The 17,557-nt window shown below is 40.5% G+C and overlaps 1 protein-coding gene across 8 annotated transcripts in view; it reads right to left on the bottom strand.

Moving 5' to 3' along the window:
- The window catches only part of CDC42BPA (CDC42 binding protein kinase alpha), a 166,129-nt gene that overhangs the window by 9,058 nt on the left and 139,514 nt on the right, over positions 1–17,557 (bottom strand). For 3 of the 8 annotated variants that reach the window (XM_021389503.1, XM_021389506.1, XM_021389505.1), the window contains 6 exons: positions 16,469–17,062; positions 14,464–14,561; positions 13,377–13,461; positions 11,737–11,860; positions 11,032–11,149; positions 4,173–4,241 (listed from right to left, as the gene is read on the bottom strand). In XM_021389503.1, coding sequence (XP_021245178.1) covers positions 4,173–4,241; positions 11,032–11,149; positions 11,737–11,860; positions 13,377–13,461; positions 14,464–14,561; positions 16,469–17,062 — 1,088 coding nt within the window. Of the gene's footprint in view, positions 1–4,172; positions 4,242–4,273; positions 6,149–11,031; positions 11,150–11,736; positions 11,861–13,376; positions 13,462–14,463; positions 14,562–16,468; positions 17,063–17,557 lie in introns of those variants that run through there. The other 5 variants (XM_021389504.1, XM_021389508.1, XM_021389511.1 and 2 more) reach the window with 3 other exon arrangements.

Raw genomic sequence — 17,557 nt, 5'->3', positions numbered from 1 at the left:
TTATCAGATAATTGTTACAACCTGCTGCCCATCCAATTTTACAGTGATCCTTAAGAGTCACTGCTGTTACAGACCTTGTTGCTATTACAGTCAACTCGTTGCTTTTCACCCTCCCAGTGGCCTAGGAATGACGGATTTTTAGCATGCAAAAACCAAGAATTAAAAAACTCTCAAAAACCAACAAAATACATGAGAGCTTACCAGTGAAAAAGCCCTGATTAATTCTCCCTGTAGCTACTGCTGCACTGTTTTCAAGAAAGTCTCTTTTGAAAATCCCTTGAGGATCCCACTGCTGCCTCCTGTTTCTTTGTTTCCCAAATGAGGACAACCAACCTACTCTGCAGCACTGAATTTCTTTCCTGGTGTCCCTCACCATACCAAAAGTGATCTGTGCTACAGCTCCATGCGACCAGCCTGGCTGTGCATCAACACCAGAGGCCCCACGGTGATACCAAAGGAATCAAGGGGCCAGGGAACAGCTTACCACTGTGTGTTGAGAAACAGAAAGGAAAGCCAAGCTCAGCAGCGCTGAACAGTACACCGGAGCTGCACGGAAGGGGCTTTGCACTTGTAGAAACCTATAATATTTCATGCTGCGGGGAGAGCAATTATATGTAATGATAAGGCGACTGACCTCCTTAACAGTGACTGAGCAGACAACACACAGGCACCAGTGGAAGGAAGGAATGGGTGCGTTAAAAATACTAATTTATTTTATTAGTGCAATCTAATGATTATTTTTTGTGACCTCAGTTTGCAAAGTCCATGTAATTCCTTGTAGAAAGTTTTTCCACAAAGCAAATCCTCCTTTGTTCTTCGATCTAAAATAAAAGAAGCACATGCTGGAGACCCTGGCACTTTGGACCCAAAGTGATATGCACACAATGCAGAAAAGGGATTCAAAGAAAAATAGATGGCAGTTAGCGGTAGTTATCAAGCAGCCAAATGCAGCAAATTAAAAACAGAGGAAAGAAAAACAAAACCCGAGCTTGCTTTACTTAGAGACAAAAACCCCTCATTTGGAGCAACAATCCAAATCCTATCAGGTGAATTCATCCCCGCTGCTGAACCAAATGGAGAAATGTGAAAGGATTCATCTCTGAAGAGAAAAACTCAGCAGCAGAGAAGCTGCTTGCTGAGCAGTTACTCGCCGTGCAGGAGGCAATGACCAACCGGTGCGTGCAGCCCCAGCGGGAGGCAGCGCTGCTGAGCCCCAGCTCGTGCCCACCACCAGTCGCAGCGCCCACGGGGAACTGTTTGCCTGCATTTCTGTCTGTGGTGCTTCTTGTGGTTTGTTTTCTTGTGTTAATTGAGGTTTGGTTCCTTGCGATGTAAACCCAAGCTTTTCTTTCACAAAATGGCAGGACATGACTTAAGAGCCTATTTTAAGGGCTCATTTTCAACTCTGCTACAGACACCAGGTTCCGATATTTGGTTGGTCCCAGGGTTCCCCAACCCCTGCAGAGGGACCGCTAGCATTCTTGTACTAAAAACCCCAAACACAGAGAGGATATGGACGGACACAAAAGCAAAATCTATGGCCTCGCTTTCCAGAGACAGCTTACAGCATCTCTTCTCTGAAGCCAAACAGGGACAAATGCTTTCCTTCACACAAGCCTAAACCTCCAGTGCTCGAAGGAGCAAAGAGGCACAAAATCTCAGTGCTCCAGGTTGCCCACTTTGCTCGTCTCTCCAGTTTATTCTAGTGGGCTGCAATGATAGGAAGAAGGATGCTTCTGAAGCAAAGAGGAGAATCGTTATTGTCTGAAACATCTGGGACCCAATCAAATTGATTTCAGGAAGACAACTCACATGAGGAAGGGAAGGTAGAGGATGGGCCTCAGTCTGGTGACTGGGGTATTAAACATAGAAAATTCTATACTACAGTTGGATTTAAAAAGCTGTTAAAAACCAGAGCTGAAATACAGCTTTGGTGATCCTACAGTGGCTCTCCAAAGGAGAAACAAATTCTGCTTATCAAGACTTTTTTTTTTTTTTTTTTTTTTTCCATTTTGATAGAGCATTCCTCATTTGTATTTGCATCTATCCTACAAGAAAATCCAGGACGTATGCAGACCTGTCAGCACAGGGTGTCTTCCAAAATGCTGCAACTTCATTTTTGGATATTAATGTCTGCGACCACTACACAACAGTGACATGAGTGTACACATGACCAGTCAAAGTTCACGGTGTGAAATTTTGTGCTGGGGCTTTATGGAGAAGATATTTTCCTCCTGCATTTTTAAGTTCTCTTTAGTATTGGATGCAGATATGCATATAAATCCCTTCCCAGTGACAGGGAACTAGAACAGCAAGGCAGTCTGGCAGTGAAGGTTTGCTGTATGTGTCTGAAGAGTGTCTAAAGGCCACAGAAACCAACAGCAGTGTTTCCATTGCAGCAGCAGGCACAGCTCAGACACACACAAACCCTCAGCAACAGTCCACCGCTACAGAACCACCCATCATCCACCAGCTCAGGCTGCCCAGGGCCCATCCATCCTGGCCCCGAGCTCCTCCAGGGATGAGGCACCCACAGCTCTCAGCAGCAGTGCCAGGGCCTCATCACCCTCTGAGTAAAGAATTGTTTCCTAACAGCTAACCTAAATCTGCCTTCTTTTAGTTTAAAGCCATTCCCCCTTGTCCTATCACTGTCAGACCGTGTAAAAAGTTGGTCCCCCTCCTGCTTGCAAGCTCCCTTCAAGTACTGGAAGGCCACAGCAAGGTGTCACTACAGCCTTCTCTTCTCCAGACTGAATAAGCCCAGCTCCCTCAGCCTGTTTTAGGAGAGGTGCTCCAGCCCTCTGAGCATCTTTGTGGCCTGCTCTGGACCTGGTCCAACAGCTTCATGTCCTTCCTGTGCTGGGGGCCCCCAGCCTGGCCACAGCACTGCAGGTATGACCTTACGAGGGCAGAGCAGAGGGAACAATTGCCTCTCTGGCCCTGCTGGCCATCCCTCATTTATACACATCTACCTCACAGATTATTCAAGATCTATCTGCAAATCTGTTCCAAAGCAGAACAGCAGGCCACAGCGCAGAACACGATTACAACGCAGCAGGAGGTACATGTGGGCTTGTTTTAGTACAGCTTGTATTACCACAGGATATTGCAACCTCACGTAAGTCAGGCCAGGATACACAATACAAGAAAAAAGAAAGTATCACCTCCATCCCCCAGATTTTATGTTCCAAATGGAAGGATACTTACAGCAAAGTATCTTACCTCAGCCTCTGTTTAAAACCACCAGGATTAAGAGGATCTATATGAACAAGTTCCCAACATCTTTAAGTTCTGATCTTTCTGCTTGTACATACTCCAGCTTTTTTTTTATCTGAACCTAGAAACCACCTAGGCACAATCTGTGTCTCTCTCCATCTGTGTACAGTACTGGGTAACAATGAACTCCCATGATTTCATTATAAACAAACAGTTTGGACAAAGTTTGGTCCTGCAGAGACAGATCCAGAATCCTTTTCTTAATGCAACCTGATACACAGCATCCTGTCCCTGCCACTGAGTGCTAGAGATGTACACTGTGAAACACAAATATTATTCAGATTTCCCACAACTTCCTGGTGACTAAAAATGCCATTTTCATAGCAAAAGGCTCAGTCCAGTTGTTAAACACTTTTTTCTTTTTAAAGCCATGAAATATCTGTTTTTTTTTAGCTTGTCAGAGCTGTTGAAAGACCACAGCCGGCAGCAGAAGGCAAATCCGCTGTGATAGAAGAAAGCAAAGAGGTGAAGGAAACCACTTTACAAGGGTTTTTCTCCCATGTTAATAGCCAGGCAAAAGGAAAACCACACAGCGTTAGTAGAGTGAACACCTGACCCAGCCATTCATACCCTCTGAGTCATAAAGTTTGGAGTACCCAGGGCAGAGCACGGAGGCGGGGAAAATGCAGTGTTTATGGAATCGTAAGAGAGGAATTTTTCGGCTGAATTAACAGTCATGTGGTAGATGTGCTCAAAGTTGCTCGGAGAGGAGATCAGACGGGAGTGATGATGAGGGAATTGATAAGGGGAGCGCTGCTATCAAAGACAACAGAGAGAGAAAGCAATGAAGGATGATTGTACAGGTTACACCAGCAACAGCAGTCTGCAAGAGCAGTCAAACACTGACGGACAGCCGAACAGCAGCCCTGCTCACTCGTCAGCACGCAGGTTCTTACATTGTCACCCCCAGTCCTCTGAGCACCTTCCTTACATGGTATCACATGGGCCTGCCGCCCTTGCTGTTGCTAAAACATTAAAAACAAATAAAACTTTTAACTCATTGGGAATCGATTCTATTATTTATTATAATTTGTATTTCAAAGAGCACCGCAGTTGTAGAAGGTGCTTTACAGACAGTCGAGAAGCAATCAGTTCCCTGCCTTGAGGAGCTTACAATCTAAAATAGACATAACACAGAGGAAGGTGAACACAGGTGAGATGGAGTGGGGAGAAAAAAAGATGAGAATACACAACAGTTAAAGATTGTAAGAGATTTCCTTCCGTTATTCATGCACTTTAGCGGTTCCATTAAAATTAAGTATCACCCATACAACCAACACAGTGTTTCTAACGGGGGTGAACAGTGTTTCAACAGGATAGGGACACAGACTGGGTGGGAAGGCGAACTGGTTAGTCAGACAACTGGGACAATTTACTCTGTTGTAGACAGACAACACAAGGCCTACTCCTTCTGTGTAACCACTGAACCTTACAGTGCTTTAACGATGCGTTCAGACTTTGCTCTGCCATCTGTGTGCTGCAGAAGAGTAGGTCCTTATCAGATAAGGTGCAAAAGTACTGGGAAATTCAAACGTTTTTAACAGGTCAACTGAGCAATGTGCTCCCAAAGTGTGACACAAAAGGAGGAGAAAAGTAACCCTGCTTCTTGATTAAACGGGAACAATTTCTAATCAATCTCTACAGAATGCGCTGATACAAGTGCTCTCATTATTAAAACTCGTGTGAATCTAGATTTAACAGAAGTGTGTTTTAGGGCTCGATCTCACTCCCTGTGCCATCTGCACATTTCCAGCAGGTCAGCCTGCTGTGTACGTGGTTTGCCCAAAGGCCACCAGCAAATCAAAACACCAATTCTAATTTTCCCTTCCCCATGTCCAACTGATTTTATCACCTTAAAAGAAACAGATCTGGGTACCACTAGAAATGTTAGGACTTTAAAAAAAGAAAAAAAAAAGGTAGAAATTCAGCTTACCCCTCCACTAAACCTAAGGCACTACTCTTTGTATGTGGAACATATTGAAGTTTGAAAGAACATTAAATAACATTTCAGTACATATTAGCAAACATTATTGTTATTGTTCTTCATTTCTCTCAGCTGGTAAAATCCAACTTCGTTTTTTTTTAAAAAAAAAACGCACAGGTATTATGAGGCTTTGCATGTTAAATGAAACATCAATTACCACATTATGGCATGTAAGACATAATACACATTAGGTTGTTATTAGAAAGTTTAGCAGCATCTAAATATGAGTACTAGAACCCACCATTTCAATAATGGTCCATGAAAGCAGACTTTGCCGAGTCACCTGCTACCAAAAGAACCGGCAGCAAAGCCAGCTACATTCTTAAAAGCCAATAAGGGAGAAAAGGGAGAGTCTAAAATCACAAGCTGAAAAGCAGAGGGTAGGCCAACTGCAGACCATGAAGATATTTAGCCAGCATTCATGAATGTGAAAAAGCCACGATAAGGCAACATTTTAAAAACAATCCTTGGAACTCTCTCCATGGATTCTGCCATTAGGTGCAAGCATGCAGCTCCCACTTTCTTTAAAGAATACCAAATATATATTTACTCTGAAAGTTTCTCACTTGAAACAAGCAAAGCTTCACACATAATCTGTAATGGAAGTATAATGGCTCATGTATGATGAGATTGAACTGAAGGATAACGTTCAAATATAATGGCAGTTGAGACTAGCTGTTGCATGTAGAATACTCAGGCATGCAGAATATGAAAGCAAAATCAATCCTGTAAATCTGATGTGCACAGAGAGCTGGTCTGTGCTGCAGTTAGTGCAGTTCCAGATTTCAGATCTTCACTACAAAGGAGCATCCACGATAAAGTGGCTTCAAGGGACAAGAGGGCAGAAGGGAGGCCAGACTGTACGGCCAGCTAATTGGTGACAGGCTGCTAGGGAAGAAAAACACGTACAGAAATAAGTTTGGGGATATACTAACAGGAACCATTCTAAATTGTACACAGCAAAACAACGACCCCAATCGAGTATCCATGTCAATAAAATACAAATATGCACCAATTACAGCTCTGCAAATAGTAATTAAGAATTTCCAGTTTCTGTTATGCTGTAGCCCACATCCTTGCTTGTCAAAGCCAGACCCCTAACTGCTAACGATGAAGAAAAGAAGAATGCGAAGTTGCCTGATAGCCTCTAATATATTCTCTTTTAAATGTGATCTCATTCTGAGCCTTGGGAACATTCATTTCTGTGCGAACATAGGACTATGCTGAAGACAAAAGTGTCCGTCACAGAGAGACCGTGGGACTGAGTGAATAGGCCACAATTTGCCATAAATACATCTCGCTGTGCATGTCACGTGCCTGTTGCATACCAAGACCTTGGAAACAACACACAGAAAAAGCAACTCTTCTCCTTGTGTGGCTGCATCAGCAAGGACATTCACATGCAGACGGACATGCTGTGCATATGGAGGCCTCTGTTTTGTACACAACACATCAAATAGACAGTAATCATTTTAAACTCTCCATTTATCTGATTTTCATTGTGTACTTTTACAATTCAAAGTAAGCTCACTGAAGTTGATCTTCTAAAACACATCACAAAGGACAGCAGTAAGCTGACAGCCAGCAGACTCCTGTTGGCCCTGCATCCAGCAGGCAGTTACCTGCCTCCTGGCATACAGCAGCCTGCCATGCAAGGGCCGCTGCTACCACTTCTAATGCTGTGCTCTGTTCAGTTTTAGGCACTCTGCCTGAAAAAGGTAGCAGAGGCAGGTTAGTGGGACTTGCAGAGACAAGTTTTGATTGGGATCACTTCATGTAAACATATATATTATATTATATATGCATATATATATACACACTATACATACATATGCATACTATGTATATAGTGTATATCATAAATAAAAATGAATAAATGAAAATTTAAATTGTCATTTGTTTTAGAGAGTTCACTCATGGATGCTAGATAAAAGCCAGGCTGAGCTGGCTGTTAGTTTGTGACAATATAATTCAGTGCAGAGATTAAAATATCCATTTTCTATCAAATCCTATTAATAAGGACCTTTCTGCCTACATAATACTACACTGAGTTCCATGAAAGCTCACCCTAGATGAACAAATTCCTATCAGCAGATTCAGCCAAATCTGAAATGACTCGAATAAGTCAGAAGAAACAGCAAGTAAAAAGGCTCAGTCCATCATTTTCTTTCACTTTCTGCATTCTTTAAGTGGCATCGACTAAAGGAGTCGGATGGCAGTCGGAGAAAACCACTGACCTTGCACAGCAGGTTCCCCCTAGTGGCAGCACCCTTCCAATGCAAACATGTATTTTATCATCCCCTTTGGGCAAACAAAATGAAACATTCCCATGCTGCAATTCTTCCCACATTTCTTTAAGGATAAATACATTTTTCTCTGAAAAATTATATCCTATTTCATATACGAAGAAGATATTCTGGCTGCAAAATCATCACACGAGCTAAGAAACAAAAAAATCTCTTCACTGTTTGGAACAAGGTCTGAATCTAATGAAATAATGTTATGCCTTTGAAAAGAAACTGTCATACAGATGAGCTGTACCTAAGACCGGATGAGTATTCTTTACCTCGTGAACCAACCTTCCAGAGAATGTCCTATATCTCTCTTCCCTTTTTATTCTAATTTTTTATCTTTCAAATAAAACATTGGACTCAAAATACAATGTTAACTGCAAACACAGCTCCTTGTCCTCTGTTTTCATGCCAGAGAAAACAAAGTAGGCAGCTTGGATCAGACCAAGCTGAGACTTATCCAGTCAAACACCTTTCAGGAAATTGTTAGAAAAGAGAAAGTTGCCTGGGCAGAAGTAGATTTTGACAGAATTTCTTTTTCCTAATCTCAAGTTACGCTCTTGAGTTCACCTACTTTTAAGTCCCATGGCTGGTGCTGTCCTGTAAGGAATACAAACAATGATACTGCAAGGAGCTTCCAGGATAACAGACCTCAAATTTGCTTTACCTGCAGTGACTTCTCCAAGCATTAAGACTACCTGCGACAAGGGAATTTCTAATAGCAACTTTAAACAGAAGCCGTAGCAGCCAAATGAGAGCAGAAGCCAATTCTACACTGTTAACATTTTCTAATGTTGTCTTATTAAGTGTAGAAAGTGACTCCTAAATTTCTTTTAAAACATAATGTTGATGGGTAATAAGCAAAGTACCAGCCATATCTCCAAACATGACCTTTGACCCAATACAAGACTCGTGTAAGTGGAATGAATTTAAAGCTAAAAGCCATTCAATGATGACACAGCTGAAGAAATATTTATCCAGGTAAGAATCTGGAAAACCCCTGTCTATAGGTAACTTTATTCCTTATTTTACAGTTGCCAGATCTGGGCAACATTTTCATTAGGAATCTTCTTGGCTTTTGATTCTCGTGAACTTTCAACAATTGTGTGAAACATGACATCTTTTGCCCTACATTTAGCAGTAGTAGTTTATTTTCTCTGCTAAGGAAAAGCCAGAGCTATCTGAAGGAACCCAGCAGAAAAGGAAGAGTTAAAAAGAAGTCTGGATCTGCATCCTGCCCTGAAGCAAATTATCATTACTTGTTAAACATAGCACACACATGTATACACAACCAGGTGAGATAAACAGTCACTCAACTTCCCTTGGATTTGTCTCGTGTTTTCTAGAACCAGCCTGCTCCTTCTCATTTTTAGTTCATTTATAAATACACGTGTATACACAAAATACTGCTTACTGCTCAGCTGCGTTGAGTCTACTGTAGAGAGACTCTAAGTGTCTCTCATATGAGATTTAAAGGAAATCCTTTCCCTTCCCCTGCCTATCCTCATACAAGTGAAGGCTAGTGCCAAAAGGGTTCACGTACAAGATAAAGACCTTACAGTACAGTGTAACAGAAAACACCATTTTTTGCAAAAGTGAGGTAAAGTGAGAACCTAGAAACCAGAAGTTAAGCTCCTAAACCCATAAACTACTGCAGCTGCAAGGTTTCTTTTCCAGTCTGATTGTTACTTCCTTTTAGTTTTCCATATACTGAAAAGCCCTCCTACGTCCTGTCTTGCCTTCAAGCAATAGTGATGATCATTTTAGACAGCACTGCTGTAGTGACTGTAGAATGGCTTAGGTTGGAAGGAACCTCAAATATCATCTAATTCCAAACCCCAGTCGTGGGCAGGCTGCCCCAACAGCTCAGGCTGCCCAGGGCCCATCCAACCTGGCCTGGAGCACTTCCAGGGATGGGGCACCCAAAGCTCTGGGCAGCAGTGCCAGGGCCTCACAGCCCTCTGAGTAAAGAATTTTCTCCTAACATCTAACCTAAATATTTTAGTTTAAAACCATTCCCCCTTGCCCTATCACTGTTAGATGGTGTAAAAAAAGTCAGTCATCCTCCTGTTTGTAAGCTCCCTTCAAGTACTGGAAGGCTGCACTGAGGTCTCCTCGGAACTTTCACTTCTCCAGGCTGAATAAGCCCAACTCCAGTAATCTTTCCTCTTTGGAGAGGTGCTCCAGCCCTCTGATCATCTCCTCTGGACCCACTCCAACAGCTCCGCATCCTTTCGGCACTGTAGTGGCTCCAGGCCTGAACACAGTACTCCAGATGGGGCCTCACAAGGGCAGAGCAGAGAGGGACAATCCCTTCCCGCTCCACGCTGGCCACCTACTTTTAATGCAGCCCAGGATACTGTTGGCCTTCCAGGTTGCAAGCCCACACTGTTGGCACATGCCCAGCTTTTCATCCACCAGAGCCCTCAGGTCCTTCTCCACAGGGCTGCTCCCCATGAGTTCTTCTCCTACTCTGTACTACTCGTATCTGGGATTGCCTTGATCTAAGTGCAGCACTTTGCACCTGCCCTTGTTAATCCTCATTAGATTCTCATATGCTCACTTTCTGAGCATGTCCAGGTACCTGTGGTTGGCATCCCTCCCTTCTATTTAGTCAACAAATAAGCTATGTGCCTATGTCTTATGGAGGTACTCATACAATCTATTAGTATCATATAATCTAATCTTTCTTACAGAGTTAATTATCGTATCTTCAATCACATCTATCATGAATAATTTAGAAAGCAATAGAGAACACACAAACAAGATGCTCAACATAGCTTCAAGTAAGCTGTATGACAATATCCTAATATTAATTCATCTGTTGCTCAGCAAAAACTTCACTAACTTCCAGGTGAGTATTTCCTAAATAAGGCTTTGTGGAAACAAACATATGTGTGCACTATGGTTAGTTTTCAAGCAAGGAATTCTGTTTCACTGACATTAATTAATTTGGGAAGAAAATGAAAAAATAGCATCTTTTTCATGGAAAGAAATTTGGTCACTATACACTGTTAAACTACTGCACTTTCACTGTCAGGAGAAGGGGCTGTAAAGAGAGGTAAGGCTAAATTGGAGGTAAGGATGGGAAGAGAAGAAAGGAATTGAACTTACAGTAATATAGTTCATGAAGAAAGGAATTTCTTTTTCCATTTCCACACAGAATCCTGGCACAAATCCTCTAAATTTTGTACCTTCTTATGTGTTAGAAAAACTATACTCAGCACTGAGAGACCAATCTGTCTTAAAACCCAGGAGGCATTAGTCATTCCTTCCTTCACCCTCTACATTTAAGTGCCATCCTCTTCATTTAATCACTAACACCTGAGCATGTTCCCCTTCATTTTCCTAGTTACATTGCCACTGATATGAAACAGATCAAACACTCTCAACATGCATCCAAAATTGTAGTTGTTTGTCTTTCTCTTACTTGCAGCCTCGGCTGAAGTCAGTTACTCTCACACGTACTTCTGCACTTACCATTGGAAGGTCTTTGAGAATCTGTATACCATCTCCAGGACCCATATGTGCTATGTGGTTAAAATTAGTTGGGTTAGAAATTAATTTATTTCTCATTTCTGGATCGCGTAGCATCTCCCTGGAAGAGAAAATACCATTCAGGAATCTTGTTCAAGTTGAAGATAGCCATTCAAAAAATAGTTACAGCTTCGATTGTCAGCTATTTTAAATGGAAATCAACTATTTAGCCATTTTAACAGTAATAAACTCTTGCTATCAGCACTGGTACGAACAGGCTTTCACCCTGAAGAGAGAGCTTGGGGACAGAACAAATGAATGCTGTTTTGCAGGCTAACAGTCTATACACCCAACAGCTACTATTAAGAATATACTAACACTATGAGCTGATAAAAAGCTCTGTAAGATGAGCAAGAGCAGAAGCTGTGATGCTGTATTACACGCACATATTGAACCTCTACACTGTATGTAGAAACAAACTACAGCTGTTTCAGATCATCTGAATAAATGAAATTACTTGAGCAGCCAGTGCACATCCATTTCCAATCTGGTAATAAGCACAAATTATACGGAGGATTAACACACTGCTAAAGACAAAGAAACACCTGAATGAGCATTCAGAAAGCAGCAAGTGAAGTACTACATTGGCATCAGCCACTGTCCTTTAGGGATGCATGTACAGAAAACAATCACAGGTTGAACACTGACCTCCTCTGCTGCATCCTCTCCTCTTCTGGCACTCTGAATGAATAGCGGCGCTTGTTGTTGATGTTTCGAACCATTTGCTTCCGGCTGTTATCTGATGTTTCAGGAACCACCAGTTCATCACCCTCTGGAATCAATATGAAAATGATTCAGTGGGCCACTTCATTAGACATTCATGGAATATGACTCCAAAGACATTTTCTCTCTCTGCCTTTCCTAGTGCAGCACACCACTCATTTCCCATGAAGCCTGAATAAACACTCCTTGATTTATGGGTTTTCTTGGTCACTATTACTCTGTTATACAAAAGCAGACTTAACTCTTCTTCACACACAAGCTGCCACAACCATATTTTCCTCAAAACAGCATAGATTAATTCTTTCAAACAAAATCACTATCTTCCCTTTTCAAGGAAAACATTCTTGAAAAATCTTCATAGTATGAAACATACTTTGACACATAAGCAAACCTACAATGTGTCTTCTCACGGTGAAGAACCAAGAGCCTGGAAACATTTAGGTGGGCAGGAAAGGATCTCAGTTCTCTCTCTCAAACTTTTTTTGGCAGCTTTTAGTGAAAGCCACTGAAAGTCTTGTTCTGCCAATCATCTGGAAACTCAATGCAATATCCCGTTTCATTCATTTCCTCAAATATTTGAACTCTGATATTTTTTGCTGCAACTGTGGGAAGAGGGAATATTTTTCTTCCATATGTGTAGGTCTGGGCAAGACATCTTCAATAAAAATGTGAAATGTACAGCAGTGATCATCATACAACAGGAACATCATTTTAAATGAACGCTGCAACTGCTTTGCCTTGTTTTGCACACATGGAGACCAAGGTTAAACTTAATACGCTTGAACATATCCAGCACTTACCGCTGAGAACCAGAAGAGATTTTGTATGGAATTGAAGCTTCCTTTTTCCCTAAGATCAACTGCAGATTTCATGACACATCCACCAAATTGTTCCTCTCTACGACTGCTACTCCTTTTGCACTAATTTGCTCACAGATAATTTAAGTAAACAATGAAACACTGTCAACAGCAGTAGACTTGAGTGCTTATTTCCACTATTTTCAAAATAGTTGCTAAAACATATATAGCTTTTGATTGCTAAACAGCATAGATCACATGGCCTCTCAACTTAAGTAAAGCATATTACTTGTTTTTTTGCTTAAGAAGTGTGCTCCAACACTGAAAAAAGGCCAAAAAGACTCATAACAAAAATTCACTTATAAAACTGACATTTTGGCACACAATCATGTGTGCCCTAATTAGAAGTTATGAATATATAAAACTATACTTTTTTTGATCCTTGGGAAACGCTTCTTTAGGTCAAGTATAGTATTAATTTCTATCCAGTGCTGCCAAGTTAACTATTAATGCTTAAACTACGAAAATATAGTTAGATGTCATTTTGGCAGGTAATACTAGGTCTGGGGGAGAAACTCGTCATTCTTTTATTTGCAGACTTTTAAAAGTTTTCATTGCAAATTTAAAAGGAAAAAAATAATCGGACTACGTATCTATCAGACAACTGTATCATTACAACTACTGTGGAATCTATAAGCATGGCTTTCTACCAAAATGTTCTTTCTAAACAAAAACTTTCATGACTAAAATCAGCTCCTCTTTACTTACCTGCCATTTTGTTTTTGAAATATATTAATCTAACTGTCTCCAAACCTAAAAGGTTGAGTGATCCTTCTGTATTCAAGGGTCGTACCTGAAACAAGGAATAACAGCCTTTTAATAACTCATATTTATATAGTGCATCTTATTGTAGAAGCTGCAAGGAGCAATAAAAACTTTATAAAAGGAGCACTGTTATAAAATCAACCAGAAAGCAGAACAGCGTAACCGGTAAAAAGTAAAGTTCGCTTCAAAGAAGAAAAAGAGGCTGGAGGAAGCAATGTTTTCCTCTCTCATGATGCATGCACGCTCTCAGAAGTAGCAGTTGTGAGCCATTAAATCCTCAAAGCTGAGGTAAGGGCAATTTTAGATTTTAAACTCCTGTTTGGAGATCTAGAACACAAAGTTGTCTAAAATTCCTTTTAAAGACACAGGCTCAACATCATTCCTACGAGCATTTATATAAATAGTTCCATAAGAAGCCTACTTCATATAACAGTATAGTTTTATCTGTGACATGAACAAAGCACTAAGCTGTGCTTTTAGTTTTTGTGTCTCATTTACACTTTTTGACCTCTTAAGAGTATACACAGATTGTTAAAATCTACTGATATTTGTGACCTACAGCTTCATAAGGAAATATTCCACTGTCCAACTGTGTTAGAAACAATCCCTTCCCTCCCCAGCTTTAAGATTAGAATGGTTCAGTTGGAAGGGACCTTCAAAGATCATCAAGTCCAACTGCCTGACTACTTCAGGGCTAACCAACAGTCAGAGCATATTACCAAGGGTATTATTCAAATGCCTCTTGAACATGGATAGGCATGGAGCATCCACTATTTTGCTACGAAGCCTGCTGCAGCTGTAACACCTCCTAAATACCAAGGTAGTGCCAAGTTTTCAAAAACTTCTGTTTGATAAGCGATCCAAACCTGATAGAATTCTGGCTGTAATACTTCTTTTAATTCAATTACATTTAAAACAAGCAGTTTTAATGACAACCTCTAATGCCCTTAAAAAAAGCACTGTATGACAGTAGCAAATAAAAATCGAAGTGTAGTCATATTCTTTAGCTGATACCAAAACAGCAAGTTACCTTCTTGAGAGGAATAGTTTGAATCCACTCCATGGAGTTCACGTCAAAGATATCAATTGCATTTTCGCTATACACAGAGAGGTATGGTGCATTGTAACCTGAGACGGAATGATACATTGTCATATGCTTTTAGACAGGGCTGATGACATATAACTTCTCAGGGTCTGACCATATTACTACTAACAAAAAATAAACACATGAAACAAAACCACAATCCAACAACAACCTTGGCTTAAAAAATACATTGTAACTAAAAAGAAGGTCATTAAATTTATTGTAAAAGCAAACCAGCACCAACAAAACACTTAAAACCTTCACAAAATTTCTTTTAACTCTGCAGAACCAAACTATTTTTACTACATGGGGTTCCAATTTGCAATACCAAACACTGATGTGGTTCAGTGTTTTTTTCCCTCTAAAAATTCTATTTTTAAGAGTTTGTATTTAGTACATGATGTAGAAGGAAAATACATTATTGCTATTTAATAACCATCATTTGATTGAATGAGTTTAGTCTTTGGACTATATACTAAATGAACATCAGTTGGAACTAAGCACCATGACACAGTGCTCATGTTTCCTACTAGCTTCAATTCTCTTTTTGTATTTTCCAGACTGTAAAGGGAATTCTATGCTACTCATCTGGCACATGTCCCCAGCATGAAATTTGTTCCACTGGGACCACTAAAGAGAATGCAGTATTTCCATGTCGACAAAAAGACTGCCATGGTCTGCCAAGAATAACAAAAGCATCAAATTTATGTTTAAACGCAATCGTTTTGCTATAAAATATACCTCTGTTCTCAGTTGGAACAACATCAAATTACTTCATTTAAGGTAATGAAAAAACTTCCACAAATGTCCATGACATAGACATGCCATACATGTGAAAATATTTGTTTTTTAATCAAATGTCATCTTTTATTTTGATTCATTCACTAAGTACTGATATTGTAATAATCATGCTATTGCTTGAAAAACAGAAGTGACACACAGCCTGTAGAAATGGATCCTTTCACATTCAGAAGAGGCTTCACTCAGACCAGGTGAAATGTTAATCACCCTCTGCAGTGTGACTGTAGTGCTGTCACAGTGAAGTAAGAAGGCTGGCTGTCTTAAAAATCAACCTAAGACTGTGCTCATTTGCAAACATTCTGAGGACAAATTTGGCTACTCTTCAACTACACTTAGAAAGACAATAAAAAGAGGAAGATAGGCATCACGCTTTTCTTTTTCCTCTGTCACAAATATAAAGTTCCAATTTTGAAAAAAACATAATAAATGCTTAACAGATCTTATTGGGAATTAAAATTTTGTAAGACTGCATGCTTTTTTTCCTTAAGGTTTGGAAACACATTTTCTACATCACCTGTCACACACTGTATTTTGGAGAGGAAGAGGGAGAGGAGGGGGTAAAAAATTAAAAACTGAATTAAAAAAAGAAGGAGAGAAAGGAGAGAGAGAATATGAACAAGAAACAAGCTGAGAGAATGATGGAGTATCAAAAGAAAAGAAAAAAACACAATAAGCAAGAATAAGTACCATTAAGAGAAAGACACCTTTAACTATCAGATCCTGATAACTGAACATCAAGAAAGTTTGAATCACAATGCTGAGACAAAGTACAATCAAATCCTAAGGCTTTAAACAATAGACAAATGCAAAAGATCACAATAGCCTCTCTAGGACCTAAGGCTTTAAGCTGTTATAGAGTTCAGGACATGTGTCTAGAAATGAGACATCAGGCAAGTAAGAAAACCAGACCTTTGATTTCTCTTTATGCTAGCTACAACAGCAGAGGTATGTTACAGAGCTTGCAATACTAGTATAAATGAGATCATGTTTAAACCCTCTGATTAGATTTTAAAGCTGCTGACGCAGAAGCTGAGTCTTCATTTAACTGCTGGGCAGTTTTCCTTGTATTTCACTTCCTGTGGATATTAATAAAAGCAGTGATCACTTCCATGTATAATAGCAAATTACAGTGACACACAGAGCAACTTACAGCAAGATGATGGAGTTGCAGGCCACATCAATTCTTGTTGTCTCGATCTTCGGCCCTGGCAGTCAACGTAAACCCCTACGCTGCTAAAACACAGCAGGTATTCTTTATTTGAGATTTCGACTGCACAGATGGCATCGGTTGGCTGCTGTGAGATAAACGATAGCGTGTGGTCATCTGGATGGAGCAGACTGTATGGGCTGCCTTCTCCATGAAGGGGATGTTTTAAGAAACCTGACTGGTAGCCCACACAAAGACGCTCACTGAAGATCGACATCCACTGGACGTTCCCCTGAACTTGGATCTCCTTGATCTTTTTGTGACGGGTCTTACTCTGATTTAGTTCGTAACAGAGGACCTGCCTTTTCATAGCTACACACAGGCATGTAAGGGCTCCATGGCGCACGTGTCCAGAAACTATTGACTGGCAGCCTTTTGTTTCTGCCAACTTATAAAACTCAGTCTCCCTTCCATCCAGGGCTGTCATAGGGAAAAGTCGCACGTGACGGTTTCGTCCTGAGATAACTGCAATGAGCTGTTCGCTTGGGATAAGCTCAATCTGATGAACCTTCTTATTATCACCAACACGGATTATCTCTAAAATAAAAACAAACAGAAACACCAAAACTCAAGTATACAACAGTGAAATGTGAACAGATTAAAAACCTTGTGTTGGGTAAACACAAGAAACTCCCTTTATTGCACTCTTGCTTCATTTAAATATACAAGAATAAAAAGTTGTATTCTAATGATACCAAATCTGGTAATGGCTGGATAAACTTTGACTCTCATCAGAAAAAAGGAGAAGCAGATGCTTCAGCAACAACTGCAATATTATGAAGAATTCATTTTAAAAATGGTCACATCTCTCCACTACTGAACGTGAGGTTTAATTTCCAGCACTAAGGAAGAGGTTACAGTGAAGACCAAGGCAACCTTCCTTACTGAGGCGTGCAGCAGGAAAAGAGGAGGCAAAAGTCACAGATACCCAAAACAGAAAGCACACAGAACAGCTTCTTGATTATCTGCTCCCACATGGGGCTGTCCAGCTGGTAATACAGTAAATCAAGTAAAATGAAACTGGGGGATACA

This window comes from Numida meleagris, chromosome 3 (genome assembly GCF_002078875.1).
Source record: "Numida meleagris isolate 19003 breed g44 Domestic line chromosome 3, NumMel1.0, whole genome shotgun sequence".
Taxonomy (NCBI): Eukaryota; Metazoa; Chordata; class Aves; order Galliformes; family Numididae; genus Numida; species Numida meleagris.
Note: the sequence above shows the minus strand (reverse complement) of the source record. Positions and strands in the feature narration are given on the sequence as shown.